We start from the raw sequence: 15627 nt of genomic DNA on the forward strand, positions 1-15627 counted from the left end.
TTCAATAACCTTTGTCATGGATTAATATTTAGGGCTTGGTTGAAAACTTTTGACCGAAAACCCATACCGTTTAAAGTTTTGCATTGGTTTGGAGAAAAGGTGTGTTATTTTGACCGTGATAGAAGAACGTCCAATCTGAATACATTCTGTCGGTTACCTGTGTCGTTTCAGATGCCGAGTGTTCTGTAAGAGTTAAACAATCTGCACTAAAATGCCGACTTAAAAATCATTGATAGAAGGATTACATGCTGTATAGGTTATATTATGAAATAGAAGTGAACAGATTTTTTATCATTACTGTGTATATTAGTATCTAATAATATCTAATCTAATAAATAGGCGACAAATATTTTAGTGTTACTAGCTTTTATTTAGTTTAGTTTTGACATATTAACAAAGTTGCTCACGTATCCGTCACTCCTTGTTCAGCTGCCGATACATCAATAAAATCCATGATATTCATCGACTTAATGTGTGCATAGAACCCCGCACTGTCTATGATTTGTGGTTCTCTTAATACTTTTACATGGAGACATACGGTTGCTCTTTTATGGTGTGTTCTTCCGATTTTTATGTCCTTCCTTGTTTGATTTGCTGATTAAATTGTATTCTACGTTTGTTCCGCTTTTAAAGTAAATATCTACATGCACACATAGTATTCTCAGTAACTACCTATCACTTGCATTCACAGGCAATTTTCCTACAGTGAATGGCCCTTCAGACATAAGTATTGTGAGCGGTAATACAGCAATACTAGAATGTACAGCCACTCCATTTTCAAGCCCCTATGCCATAACATGGAAGATTGGTGACAGCAACGATGCCCTGTTTTCAATGACAGGTTCTGGTTATGTTTCTATTGGCTTGGCTTATGATTCAAGTAAACACTCAGACTGGTTCGTTGACACAAGTCAGACAAACCACTATGATTTACATATACCAAACGCTAACATTGATGATGAAGGAAGATACTTTTGTGGACCAATAAATGTAAGACCTGGCATAGATCCCAATCATAATGGTTACCTGAATATCATTGGTAAGCATCACAGCTGAGTTCCATAACGCTAAGCTAAATTCTGCAAAGTAGATGGATAATGACTACCCATAATGTCATGAATGGCACATTCATGTCATGATTGTGCCAAATCACGTGACCAGGTGCATATATTGAAATATTGATATATTCCAACGAAAAATATTTAACGTAAAATGGTTAGTTAAAAATATAAAATGGCAAATAAGCTTCTTAGCAAGAAATCTGAAGTGATGTGTTTAGGGTCAGGTATTTAGTAAGATGAGTCACTTCGATAGGTATTCTTGTTCAATTTACAGAACACACGACAAAAGATTGTGACTATAGCGGCTGGAATATTGGATATTTATAAATATATAAATTTTGTAGGGCCCAAGATCTGAACATGTATGAATTTGTTAGTAAAATCAACAAGTTGTCAAAATTTCAATCAAAATCTGACAATGTACGTTGAAAAGCTACCCTTTTCAATTCGGGCATGCCTGGTACGAGGAACTGTGCCTCTTTATAAATGTACTTGAGAGTTCATGATGTAGACTTTATGTGAGTAAAATCAGTTCCTGTTATACTCTTTCCAAATAAAATGCAATCTCCATCACTGAAATATGGGAGGCTTTATACAGTCTGTATATGGAACTCAAATTGTTTTTGGTTTTTTGGGGTTTTTTTGTTGATGCCGATCTTATTCGCCATCTTATCTTCATATTTCCTTTATTTTCAAAGACTCTGGTTCATAATTTAAACATTCGGTAACTCGTCAAAAAATATAATGATGTCACCGTTACAGTATAACTTTTACTTTTTCCTGAAGGAATTTTTACAGTATTTACATTAAAATTCGAATATCACTGTTTTTAAAACTTTCCTATGTAGGCAAATGACAAGGGCTAGTTTGTTCTCATTTGTTAAATACGCTTATTTTTCAGTTGCTCCAACTACAAGACCTCAGCTGAACTATAATCACGGATCGGAAGTGAAGGTTGTGGATTTACACCAGCATACATTTACATGTACTGTCCGGGGTACAAAACCACCAGCTACAATCGAATGGTTCTTAGAGGATGTGAAGTTACCTACAGTTAATCAAACAGTGAAACCAAATGCTGACCCAAGATTGTCAGATGCAATCAGCAACTTACATATCACGACTACCCTAGGCGATCACGACGGCAAACAACTTACATGCATAGCAAGTAATGTGGGTTCCATTGATCCCGTCGAATCATACGTAACACTTACTGTACAAGGTATCTCTCTCTCTCTCTCTCTCTCTCTCTCTCTCTCTCTCTCTCTCTCTCATACACAAACACATGCAAACGCGTACACACATACATACGTACGTACGTACGTACGCATACATACATACATACATACATACATACATACATACATACATACATACATACATACATACATACATTGCTTTTAATATTGGCTGAAGGTAAGGAAGGGAATGATAGAAGAATGTACTTAACCTCTTTTACAAAAAAAAACATAAAATGCACATTCTTGAAAAGAGATATCCATATATCTTGAGTTTTGATATTTCCTGTCGGAAAATGCTAAGAAATCCAGAACATGTTGCTTATGACATTAGACGTCTCATTTTCCTTTTTGAAGAAATGTCTTTCAAACGGGCCGTATTGATAGTTCTGTAAACAATTAGAACATATAGACATGTCAATGTGAGGTCACTGTGAGGACAAGAATGTGAAACATTAAACAACGATGCCCTAAAACACTTACGTAGAAGTATCACTTCATGTTTGGAACAGATCACGTGGCTGTTTCAGTTATAACAAGTCCTGTGTATTTATACAGCTTTGACAAACCTAAAATCTTATTCCTTTTGCCAGTACCACTTCCGGCCAGTCCGACGATTTCAGACAAGAACTCAATGGGATATGCATCTGGTGATACAGTAGACGTTTCGGCAACTGTACAGCATTCCTTTACGTGTATTGCTAGCGGAGCCAAACCAGCAGCGTCTATTGAATGGTATCTAGGATTATCAGAACAAACAACTGACATCTCTGAGACATCGACAGAAAATCCATCTGGCAGTAAACTGCACGAAACAACTAGCACCTGGGTTTTCACACCACAATGGAAAGAAGAACACAATCAACAAGTAAATTGTAGGGCAAAGAATGAAGCAAACACTGTGTACTTGTCCACAAGTGTAGCATTGAATCTACTAGGTGTGTTTGTCTTATTTCTCAAATTAAAAAATCTAACTGAAGATAATGGATTCTTGATTTTCAGTATTAATTTGAGTTTATAGACCATGCCGTATTAAGTCTAAGCAATGATTTGAATCTTATTGCATTCAGTGAAAAATATCTATCGCATTTGTCCACTTAAGTTTCCTTATCTAAACCGACTGAAAAAAGACAACTTGAAAAATTAACTCGATTATCTAAGACAAAGGTAATCTTAACAACAGGGCATTCAAATAAAAAAATATAACTGAACTTCAAGGCATACATTGACAAGCCATGAGTACTTTGCCATCTATATGAAACTTATTTCCTTGGAAAATGTACTAAATGTAATTTTCCTATTATCAGTAGGAAATCTCGAACCACACATCGAAAACTACCACCGTGGTGACATTGTGAAGGTAACGCGTAACAAAGCTTCGCATCTATCATGTACGGCCACTGGTAGACCAGCACCCACTATCCAATGGCTGTACGGTACTGTGGTGAGACAAGGCCAAGATGAATTTCCAGTCGACAATGCTGAAGACCCTGATCTCAAAGATGTGACAAGCCAGCTTACTTACACACCAACCCTTGATGATGAGGGTAAAACTATTAAATGTAAATCAGATAATGATGCTGATACAAAACATCAGGAGACAAATATTTACCTCGAAATTCAAGGTTAGTAAATTCAATGCCACGACATTCTTTGCCTTCCTCCAAGTCTGTGGACATATAAATGTCAAAAATAATAAATTAAAGGACTAAACAGACTGTCTATGTCGCGTTAAGCGGTAGGCTGTGGCGTTCATCGTGGGATGAATGTTTTGGCCCACAGCAACTACTGCCAAAGCCAGGTGACTGGGGGTCAGTCTACGATATTCTTCGACAAAACATATGCGTGAGCAAGCAACGTTTTGTTTTTCTGACTGTGACGCACCATTGAAAACAAGATTTGGAACATTAGAGTAATACAGATAAATAGTCACAAATGTCGTAATGGTGATGTTGAGAACACCTAGTATACTGATAGTATGTACAGATCTAGAACTGCATTCAATCAACAAGCATTACAACAGTGCAAGTCCATGATGAGTACTTTAACCCTTTTCCTGCCAGACAGTATCACTTCCCCATCAGCCAAGTCAGTAAACAGCGGTATTGAGCCAAAACATGACGTATTTTCACCCACTTGGCTTGGTCTGTTATAGCATCTTTAGTCCAAAAAAATCAAGTTTACAGTATTTATGTTTTCAACAGCTTTCAAATGTACAGTATTATGTTTAAAATACACCATATGGAATATGTTGTGTTTCATTAATTTTAACCATCTTGACCTGATGGTGAAATATAAACTTGGCAGGAAAAGGGTTAACATGCTACATGCAAAGATCAAGAAACTGTAGTAGAAATGTAAATATGAAAACACAGTACAAGGCCAAAAGCAAAGAATAGGGTCCAGGCTACATCCACTGTTGAAATATTCAACTTCAAGAATTTAGAGACTTTAAATAAGTTCACTGTTATATGCAAAATATCATAACGATATGATATAGATTTGATGTTCACTATATGACATGCAATGTATCTTTTTAATCAGCGATCCCTACATCGGTAACAGTATTGCCATATGGATCATCTGACATTATCACTCTCACCCATGATGTGGAGGAAATATTCACGTGCATTGCAATCGGAGCTAAACCTAAATCATCAATACAGTGGTACATTGGCGATGAAGAACAGACGGCGGAGAGTGAGACTTCAAGACATAACCAGCAAGATCCAAGACTCCAAGACACAATAAGTACATTCAAACTAACGCCATATTATGAACAGCATCAAACAGATCACTGAAATGTCAAGCAATAAATGAGGCTACGGTTAGAGATCAAGCAAATGTGGCAGAATGGAAAACAATGAATGTACAGAGTAAGTAGATGGAATAGTTTCGACAAAAACTAGTCAGAACACTAATATAACTCAAACTTTATTAATCTTATTATTCCAATCTAAATATTCCTTATCAACATTGAAAATATTTGTTATGCTACATTATGAAGAGATGAAGTAATGAGATTAAGGTAGTACGCGCTTTGCGCCTCAAAGAATTTTTCACCAATTCTCTTACCAAATCAAGAAAAAAATCAGGGGTCACAGTGCTAAGTCTGATACCAGAGAAACTAATTACCTTACATTTACCGATATTTGAAATTCAAAATTGCCGCCATCCCTGTGTTAACTGTACGTAGAAAAAGAAATTTTCGATTTTCGATAAACTAAGACATTGAAAATATTTCTTACCCAAAGAGCTTTAAAATGAGCCACCAATGTGTGGTTGAACGAAAAGAATTGTAAAAATGAGATTCCGAATATTTGTCCCCGAGGCGTATTCTACCTAACACGGAATCACTTATATTGACCCAAGAATTTGTCCTTAAATTGAAAATAATACAGCATCGTTTGTGAATTATAAGCGAAATTCACTTAGTTACTGTTATTTTTAATGTAAGAATCAAATGGGTCTTAATTGCTCTCTGGCAGCTCTCATTTGCTTACTTTTGTAGTTTTACATTTTCTGGCTAATCCATGTATTTAAGCGCAAAAGGGAACTCGTCACTACAAATTATGCATACTATAATCCTTCAACTAATGGTTTTCGTTCATATGACCTTCTTGAATAATCCCAGGCTTGTACAATCCATGATGTTTATAGGCTGATTATTTGTCTTGCCAGATAGTTATCACCCCCTCCCCTTCATTTTTTTCTCTCAATATTTTGACTACAGCATTGAATATGCAAAGTATATAAACATATAATCCATGGAAGTTTTCATTGTTTGACATCGTCGACTAAGTTATGTTTTTTTCCGCGGAACCGTATCACGTCTCGCCTTCGCCTCGAAGTTATAGTGCTTCGTCAAATGCGTCACTCGTATGCGATGACGTCAAACAACAACAAAAAACAAACGTAGGATTATATGTATTAATTGACGTATAACAAACGTCTGATTGCTTCTTTCTAAAGGTTCTGTATTGTTCTACCCTCATTTTTTGTCTGCTTATACTTATTTCAATCCAAACAGTTTCTTTCAGCAGTTTAAGCTTCGATACATATGACAACGGTGACAACATCGTAGTCACAGCTGATAAGGCTACAACGCTGATGTGTATAGCCAGCAATTCCTACCCATCAACAAATATCAGGTGGTGTTTAGCAGATCAGGACATCACCAGTAATGCAACTGATATTATCACATGGAATATGGATGGAACAATGAACACAACAAGTAGCCTTGTGTTGATACCAAGGAAAGACATGTTTGGAAAACCGCTGTACTGTGAAGGCAATAATGTCGTGCAAATAATACCACGTAAAATAGGCCTATTTGCCATAGTGCAGTGTACGTATTTGTTATAATTCTATCACACTTACAACGCACCCTTTGGGAAGTAGAAAATGAGCTGCTTACAGACCGCGGAGCCAGAGATGAATTAAGTACGCATAATGTTGAATTGTTGAATCGTTGATTTCTTCTCAAAGCCGATGTCTTTTCAACGAAACGAACGAGCACTAAGTCTGACTGCAACTTTCGGACGTTCACTGTCTTATATTTTTATATTATTGATATATTTCGATGACTGAAAAAACATAAATGTTTAATGTGCATCTAGTTTTAAATGATTTTCAAGAGATGTGGAGTCGGTAAGCAGCATTATTACATACAATTGGTTGACACAGTATCGATAATTTATCCACTTTAGATCCTACAAAGATCCTTAATAAAGATCAGGACAAGAGTTCAGCACACCAAGGCCATAACGCGACATTACTTTGTATTGCAAGTGGTTTCCCTATGCCAAAAGTTAGTTGGTATACAGATGTAAACGGCGTTTTAACGGAACTAGTGAACGGTATCGATAGAATCACAGTGGTTGAGGAAAGAAATTACACCGGTAGATACATTAGAAGTTTGCTCTATATAACATACGTGCAACCATCGCAAGATTACACAACCTACAAGTGTATAGCGGAAAATATAGTTGGAAATTCAACTCATGACATCATTTTAACTGACACAAGTAAGTATATACGGAATACATTATCTCAAACATAACAGTCACGTTCATATAGAACACACTCGCAAAGCAAAGTGAAGAAAGTTTGTAATATAAAACTGATAAAACGATTTCTGGAAGAAGTGTCTTGATTTATTGCTGACAGGAATCGTTTAATTCCTATTTGATGATTAAAGTTCTAAGAACTCAATCTGGAGAACAATTTATTATTCTGCAAATGAGAAACACACACGCTTTGCTTTCTATAAAAAACCAACGATACATGAAGGACAGTGATGACTTTGAAGCATGAACTAAGTAGAAGTAGGTCATTATCCTAGTATGGCCTGTCTGTCAACCATGGCCTACATTCGTATTCGTATATCGTAATTAATTAAGGCAGTATGTGCCTCGAAAGTTAATGATTTAAACTTTTACTCAAACTTTCCTCAAGGAACATTTCATCCATTGTCTTTCAAAATCAAGAAGAAAAATCGGGGGGGTGTCACCGTGCAAAACTGGTACTAGAGAAACGAATTACTCAAGATTTACCGGTATTTGAAATTTAAAATGGCGGACAGCCCTATGTTAACTATATGAAGGAAAATTGAATTTTCGATTTTTGAAAATTTGTTAGACGATGAAAAGTTTGTTACGTCAGGAGCTTTCAAATGAACCGCTACAAATGGTAGATCAGAAAAGAATTATAATTGCCAGGAGATGCTTTCTACCCAAATCGATTCAGATGTATACACCGTGTTGATAATTCAGGATTTTTACATTTTATAGGAGAACCTGACCCACCAACGGATATATCAGTTATTGAGGTTACTTGGGAAAATATTACTGTTACATGGACAGCTGGATATGACGGAGGCTTTCCACAATACTTTGTCGTAGGGCGTCGAATGTCTGGTACAGGAGATTTCGATGAGTCACAAGCGATACATGAATCTCAGTACACATTGACAGAACTGCAACCTGAGACTGCGTACGATATTTACATCAAAGCAAAAAATAACATCGACTGGAGTCAGCCATCAGAAACAATCGTCGTGGTCACTTCTGGTAAATTTGTTTTTTTCCCTACTTGTTCTGTACGTCTGAATCCCTAGTTTTGTTTCTAATTTAACAAATTCAATTTCCCTTCAGCAATACCATTGTCTCCACTAAATCCACCAAGTGGACAAAGCAACACTGGTATCATAGCTGGTTTAACAACGCCACTGATACTGTTGATGGTCGCCTTTGTCACCGTGCTGCTGATACTATTGAGAAAGGGTATAATAGGAAGAAAAGTTGTCAGAGAAGATGCGTTGAGCTGGATTATGTCAATGTAGCAACCCAACAAGGTAATGCATGCTCTATTTCAATGATAGTTGTTTATACTGTCAAGCAATTCATCGCACGAAAGGTACTCATGTCGACGGAGAGCCTCTTCATTCATATCGCCTGTTTTGTGAAACAGAGACAGTAAAACTCATGGGCAGGCAAATAATCAGACAAATGTTTATGGACCAACAGAGAGCAATGGATAAACGTTATGGTGTTTCTGTATCTTGGACAAAATATATTCTGTTTCATCGACGATTTTATTGCAGAAGTGGATAAGCGATTAGAAGCAACATATGAAGAAATTCCCCAGAGCTCGTCGAAGGGAAAATCATCTGCTGGTGGTTTACAGAAAAAGATGGTAATACGTTCAGTGTCTGCAATTGTAAATTATGTTTATTATTTCAATATAAGAAGCAGCTAATGAATTTCAACGATGTCATTCGTCTACATCAAGTACATTAACTCGATCAACCCTTTCAAGTATACAATTATTGTAAATTCCAGTAACTCAACAATATTTGCAAAGACCTTTAATAATTTTATCACGAAAAAAAGATAAGAGACGAAACTCTTTGACTTATTCAGCTGAGATGTTTAGGTGTCCTAGAAAGTCACCTGCACGATCGAGAGTTACGGGAAGTGGATAACTTGATTTCCTATTCAATCACTGTATATCGTAAGCACCGAGGTGTGTTCTCTGTTTTATCTCAGGACAAGGAAAATGACACGTATATGGATCTTGTTCCGGATAATTTCTCTGAAAACGTTTACATGAAACCCGACAGAGATGTACGTTATGTGAGTATAATAAGTTTTAGTACAACACCTTACTCATGAATACAATGCGCTTACCATGTTATCACATAACACAGGCACTCGTGGGCTGGGTAGTCTGCTTGATCAATTGATCACGTAGTCGTTGCTTTTCCCTCCACCACAACTATACAATACATGGACGGCAAGGCAAGACTACGCGATCGATCGATCGATCGATCAGGCAGGCTACCTGCAGCCCACGAGCACCTGTGTCATATCTTCATGTGCACATGTAAAGCTATGTATCTAAAATCAACTGAGAAAATGTGCATAAAGTTCAAATTCTTTCATTTCTCGGTGTAAGTTTGTCGATGTCGTTCTGCAATTCTGTTCCCTTTGTGGTGTTCAATTTTTTCCACCGGACCGTCTTTCGGTAGAAATATAAACAACATAGAAACACAGTTTAACTATCATTATTTCACGAATTAAAGTTGTTCGGGTTACGAATGCTCATACTGTTGCACTCCACACTCCAATGCAAATACAGGGGGTAAATGTACGCTTGGATGAAAATAAAGTTTGGTCCCGTCAAACTCGATTGGAACTCATTTGGGATATGGATCTCAGATTTTTCAACAGTATTAGGTGCTATATATTGGAATGTTGCAATATTACAAATTACTCATAAAAACAAGTGTATGACTTAAAAAGAAAAGCAGATGAGCTTACATTTGCAGATTAAAACAAGCTTACTTCACCATCCCATTATCCCGAATTAGTTCCAGTCATGTTGCAATAATTTTATTTATTAAAGCAAAATAACAACCACGCTGTTGCCAAACTGCTAAGGGACTCAATCAGTTTTGTCGAATTCAAGAAAATGATGAGAAAAATAGAAAGATGGGAACGTCAATTCTAATGAACCAAAGTAGGCATACAAAATAGGCTTTAACAGTTTCGCATTTTTCTTTTTTTTTGCCCGAGTTTGTTCATAAAATGATATCGTTCGCACATATTGATTTCAAATACCTAAAGATCCATTAGCTGTAACTTTCGTCATTTTTATTTAATTTGTTTTTTCTGTGTATCATTTGCAGTTTCTGGTTTGAATCCCTGAACAATGGAGAAATTCCTAATATTAGCTCATAAATATACCCTATATGAGTATAATCTGCATTGTTATTGTTTAAATTATGTATACAGGTCCGGACTATAATACATTATCAACAATAACAATGGCCATTTCACATACACAGGCTGTGTTGGCAAGCAGGACACCGGGCATTGGTCGTGATGATAGGATTATAGTAAAATTCTGTAGTTGATACATTGAAACAGAGTAGTAAAAATTAGTAAAATGTTACAGCTAATGTCCCTTTAAGTGAAATAACGAACCAATTAACGAAAATATTAAACAGATAATCATTAAATGAATAAATAACAATGCGTCTTTTATTCATAAAAGAACAAGGAGAGTACGTACACTGACTTGTCTCCTAACAAGAGAAGCGATGGAATTTACATGAAAATTGGACAAACTGCGTTCGAATTCCCACGTGAAATGATTACATACGTAATGTACTCTGGAGTGGAAAAACACATCAGATAGCTGTAGCAAAGGCTTGGAATATTGGTGGTAGGAAAGGTATAACTGAAGTAGCCGTTAAAAAGGCGAAAGGTTTGTATTTCATGACTGAATAACTTTTAATATGAGAATCTCATCAATGTTGCTATGCAATTTTACTTTCAGCCTACCTTTTATTTAAACCTTATTGTCTGAATAATACAAATCATGATACTTGTAAACACCGTCTCTATGAGTTGCTATGTGTTTATGTTCCTAATCACATAAACCCGACTTCATGCAGTTTATGATAATGAAACGACATACACCAAAGCAAAGATGGTGGATGAAATGTCAGGAAATTAACCAAACATGTCAATCATTTAGTTTCCCAATTAAACTCTTCTAGATGGAAGCAACTCCGATCAGGAAGCTGATATTCTCAGAGAAAGCGTCTTAATGAAAAACATACCCAGTCATCCTAATGTTGTACAATTGCTTGGAGTGTGCACTGAGTCAGGTATGTTTTTATAATATTTGCATAAATATGGCAAATGAAAATCTTTAAAGTATATCTGCTAGAGTAGACATATTTTTCTTATAACAAGTAAACAAGGAGCCTTGCAATTAAAACTAATTCTTTTAATAAAAATGGATTTTGCGCTCGTAGTTAGGTGAATACCAGTCTGGATCGTAATGCTTTCAGTAACTGAAGCTGACGTACCAAGATGTTGATTGTCGCACCATTTTAAATCTTTATTACGAGATGGCAACGTGATGTTTTATGTCTGAAATTCAAATCGTCGTCAGTGTACATTCTATAAAAAATTTATAATTTTCTAAACTTACATGACTAGAAAATTATCATCATTATTCAGTGGTCATCACATGGAAATTTCCGTCAGTCGTTGATTGTTTCTTAAGATACAACAAAATCACACCATGGAATATCCCGTCTCGATTGTTCTCATTTAAGTTTTACCAATAATTAAAGGTGTGACACTGTCTCCTCATACGATCTTGAACCAACCTTCACAGGCGTTGCTCACGTGAGGGATGCTCCGAGATAAAATGTTTACAACAGAGGGCATTAATTACATCAGTATGCAAACATGTACTCAAAATATTAGCTGTATGAATCATAGGGCAGAGGTAAATATATCATTTATCCCCGTATTATTTTGTCTTTCTCGAATGGTAGCACCAACATTTATATTGCTGGAGTATTTGATACAAGGAAATCTTTGGTCAACAATAGAGGAAGTTCGTTCCAAATTTACAATAACAAGAAATACGAGATTTTGACCGAGAAACAGTTATTATCATTTACCCTCGATATTGCAGAAGGAATGAAACATTTGGAGGAGCTAGGGGTAAGCTTATGGTTTGTGAATTTTGTTGTTTTTTCTCTGGAATAATCACTCTACGTACGTACGTATGCATGTAAGTATGAACATAGTATGAACGTGTGTATCAATCTAGTAGCCATGTTGGCCTACACCTTATTATACTACACATGTGTCTGTAATGGAGTTTCGGTGAACAGCAAGTTTCGGTACGATGTGGCGTCTGACAACATTGACACGGAATAAAATGACTTTTACTGATATTGGACGCTATTGGACAATTGACCTTAAAACAAATTTACGTTAATACAGGGAAAACAAGACGGGATTTCAGAATGTTGTTGCAAACATTTTACATCTAACTATTTCACTTCACAAAGCGAAAAATGGTCAGTTCAAAACCTGTGAAGCTATAGTATGTGAAATTATACTGCTGAACTACCGGTACAATTCTATTCCGGGTTGACCTTTTGTTCTGTGCGCTTAGCTGATACTCTGAATGGGTTCCCAGTCTGTTCATGATCGTGCGATGAAGTGTACGACAGGGCATTCTCAAAACGCTTTAATTTTGACTGGTAAAATTGGAGTAAAAAAGGTAAACAATAATATGGTTATTCACAAAATACAGAGATTTATGTCCTTGTACATTGTACGCTTTGGTATTGTCCTGGACAGTTAGATACGTCTCAGACAACATCTGCTGTACCAAGTACTCGGACATCAATTTCAATATTTTGTGAATAACCTTATAAGGTTGTTATGGGCTAGCTGTTATTAGGCTGCATTTCCAAATACTGAGGGGTTGGGTGGAGGAATCGCGATTGAAATCTTATGTTTTTCAAATCCCCCTCAATGATGGACCGTGACGATGAACCAAAAATGCCTCTTTTTCTATGAACGTGCAAAACTCGGGCAGATAGACCAAGCATTCAACACGTCAAAGGCCCGTGCACTATGAACAGCGGACTGTCAAGTTTTTGAAATTACCGATGGGATCTTATAGCCCATATATCTTATAGTATCTTATAGTCTTATAGATTTTATCCATTGTTTCGTTTTATCATTTTCAGATAGTTCACAGATACCTTTCTCCAAAGCACATCCTAGTGGACTGGTCTTTACACTGCAAAATATCCAACTTCGGATATGCATCTAATGTCATAGATAGTGCATCCTTTATGGCAAAGGCTGAGGTATGTAATGTTTGCATAGAAGGAGCTGATATCATGATATTTTCATTTTTTTCTCGCAGTTAAAAGGTTCCTCAATATGTGCCATCGTCATCAAAGGAATAGCTATCATAAACCACAATTCAATGTCAGGACATGTTATATCGTATTCTCCATATTTCAGGGAAGCTGTCCTGAGAGGTGGATGGCGATTGAATCCCTGGTTGACCTGAAGTTTACATCAAAGTCAGATGTCTGGGCGTTTGGCGTCGTCCTCTGGCATACAATGACCTTAGGTAAACCTTACATAGCTCACGTGGGACAAATCTTTTTTGACTTATACACTGTAATTTAAGTCTCTTAAAATTTAGTTTGAGAGTGTTTGACTGGTAGCAATGTCGAGAAACTAGAAACGTGTTTCTGAACATCTGTTGACCAATCATTGCTGAAATTTTGCACAAGTTGTCATATCTATAGACTCTATTATCTGATCTAGTGTTTTGCAGATTTATTATGGAGTGTTTGAAATATGCACAATGTATTTTATTTATTGAAGTCTTGCCGATCGAGTTAGCTGCAAATGAATGGATTGTTCACTTCGCAGTAGTAATTTCTGAACAATTATCTGTTTAATCACATTATATTGTTTGATTTTGTACAAGTTAACGTAAAGCGCTTAAAGCATGAACACAGAAGTCCTCAGATGTATTTTAGGCAGAAATTTTGAAGATTTTCGGAACAAAGTGATATCTTTTAATCATACAATAAATCTTCCTTACTGACATTTATTCATGTAAAGTACCATTTCTTTATGAAGTCCACCATGAAAAATGAGGAAATTGTGTCCATTTTCCCATTCCTGGAGCCCAATTTCGCACTAAATCCCCTTTAATAATATGTTATAAACCAAATAAATGAAATCTATTTTTATAAACTATTCTCCACTACAAAGGTGAAACTCCGTATGCATCGATCAACTTGATTCACCTCGCGGAGAAGTTAAATGCGGGCTATGAACTACCAAGACCGCCGATATGTGGGCAGAAGTTGTGAGTGTCTTCTGACTTGTCATAAAGCCAATTTAAATATTTTCAGATATATGCTATTAATTGTAGAGTATTCGTGCTATGAATACCGTTTCAGAGAAAATGGGTTTTACTTTACACTCCAGGACCAAAAGAAAATTGTTTGTAACCACTTGACGCTTATTGACATCACATATATCAAGCTTTCTAGCAAGTTCTATGTCCTTGTGTTTTCATTTACGGTATAAATTATGGCTTCACCTTTTCTCCTGTAGGTGTGATATGATAAAGCAATGTTGCCAAATATCGCCGCTTCAGAGACCGAAATTTGAAGAATTAGCCTCAGCGCTGAATACATACACCAATACCGCAAAGGTAAGCTGTAAAAATGTTGTTTACATGAGACAAATTCAAAGGAACATTAACACTTCTACAAAACAATAAGCTTATGGTTAGTGGTAATTAATCTACTTCCGGTTTTTGTTTTTTCCAGGCATACTTGGACTTGATGAGTTACCCAAAGCATGTTGGAATTGATTAGAAAAACCGACAAAAGCCCGCATGATGTGTAAAGATATTTCAGCAATTGCATCATTATCTGTATTTGGAAGAAAAAGACTTGTCATCGATTTTGTGGACAATTCAGAGATGCAGCTTGTTGATATATGAATGAAACAATTATAGTTTGTCTTTTTAATTGTCATTTGATCGGAAAAGTCTTCGTTTTCGCATGTCACATTTAGAATTACATATTAAATATCTGATGTCGATTGTTTGTTTATACGCCTTTACCAAGATGTCTGTGATGACCATGTATACGAAAAATAAGCTTATCATTTGTCTTTATAGTGTTTAACATAAGATCATTCACAGAGTGTAATAAGTTTATGAAAACCTTACCAAACTTATATCAACTTCTGTGGCTAATTTTACTATACTGGAGTTGTTTGTTCTCCATGCAGTTGTCACAAGATCGAACCGGCCGAAAAGGTGAGCTCCTAAGGGTCTGAGTGTTGAGCAGAGAGAAAGACAGACGCAATCTAGATTATGTTTGAATTTGTCAAAAGACCTATAATTTTAAGTAAATAAAACTACAAAAAAATATTGAAGTACAAAGGTTGAACTACAAA

At 36.1% G+C, this 15627-nt stretch overlaps 2 protein-coding genes across 2 annotated transcripts; both read left to right on the forward strand.

The window, feature by feature from the left end:
• Window positions 1-3554: 3554 nt before the first annotated feature.
• LOC139149302 (receptor-type tyrosine-protein phosphatase F-like) lies at window positions 3555-8642 on the forward strand. Its single transcript, XM_070721035.1, has 5 exons — window positions 3555-3924; window positions 4844-5050; window positions 6330-6617; window positions 8092-8370; window positions 8455-8642. The coding sequence occupies exons 1-5, from the start codon at window positions 3555-3557 to the stop codon at window positions 8640-8642; spliced, it is 1332 nt and encodes a 443-aa protein (XP_070577136.1).
• On the forward strand, window positions 6336-15280 carry LOC139118998 (tyrosine-protein kinase receptor Tie-1-like). The gene is made up of 13 exons (XM_070682639.1): window positions 6336-6647; window positions 7009-7326; window positions 8092-8654; window positions 8904-8995; window positions 9349-9435; window positions 10859-11071; window positions 11367-11477; window positions 12159-12330; window positions 13374-13496; window positions 13657-13768; window positions 14425-14521; window positions 14773-14872; window positions 14991-15280. The coding sequence occupies exons 8-13, from the start codon at window positions 12307-12309 to the stop codon at window positions 15036-15038; spliced, it is 504 nt and encodes a 167-aa protein (XP_070538740.1). The 5' UTR covers window positions 6336-6647; window positions 7009-7326; window positions 8092-8654; window positions 8904-8995; window positions 9349-9435; window positions 10859-11071; window positions 11367-11477; window positions 12159-12306; the 3' UTR covers window positions 15039-15280.
• Window positions 15281-15627: the final 347 nt, after the last annotated feature.

This window comes from Ptychodera flava, chromosome 1 (genome assembly GCF_041260155.1).
Source record: "Ptychodera flava strain L36383 chromosome 1, AS_Pfla_20210202, whole genome shotgun sequence".
Lineage (NCBI taxonomy): Eukaryota > Metazoa > Hemichordata > Enteropneusta > Ptychoderidae > Ptychodera > Ptychodera flava.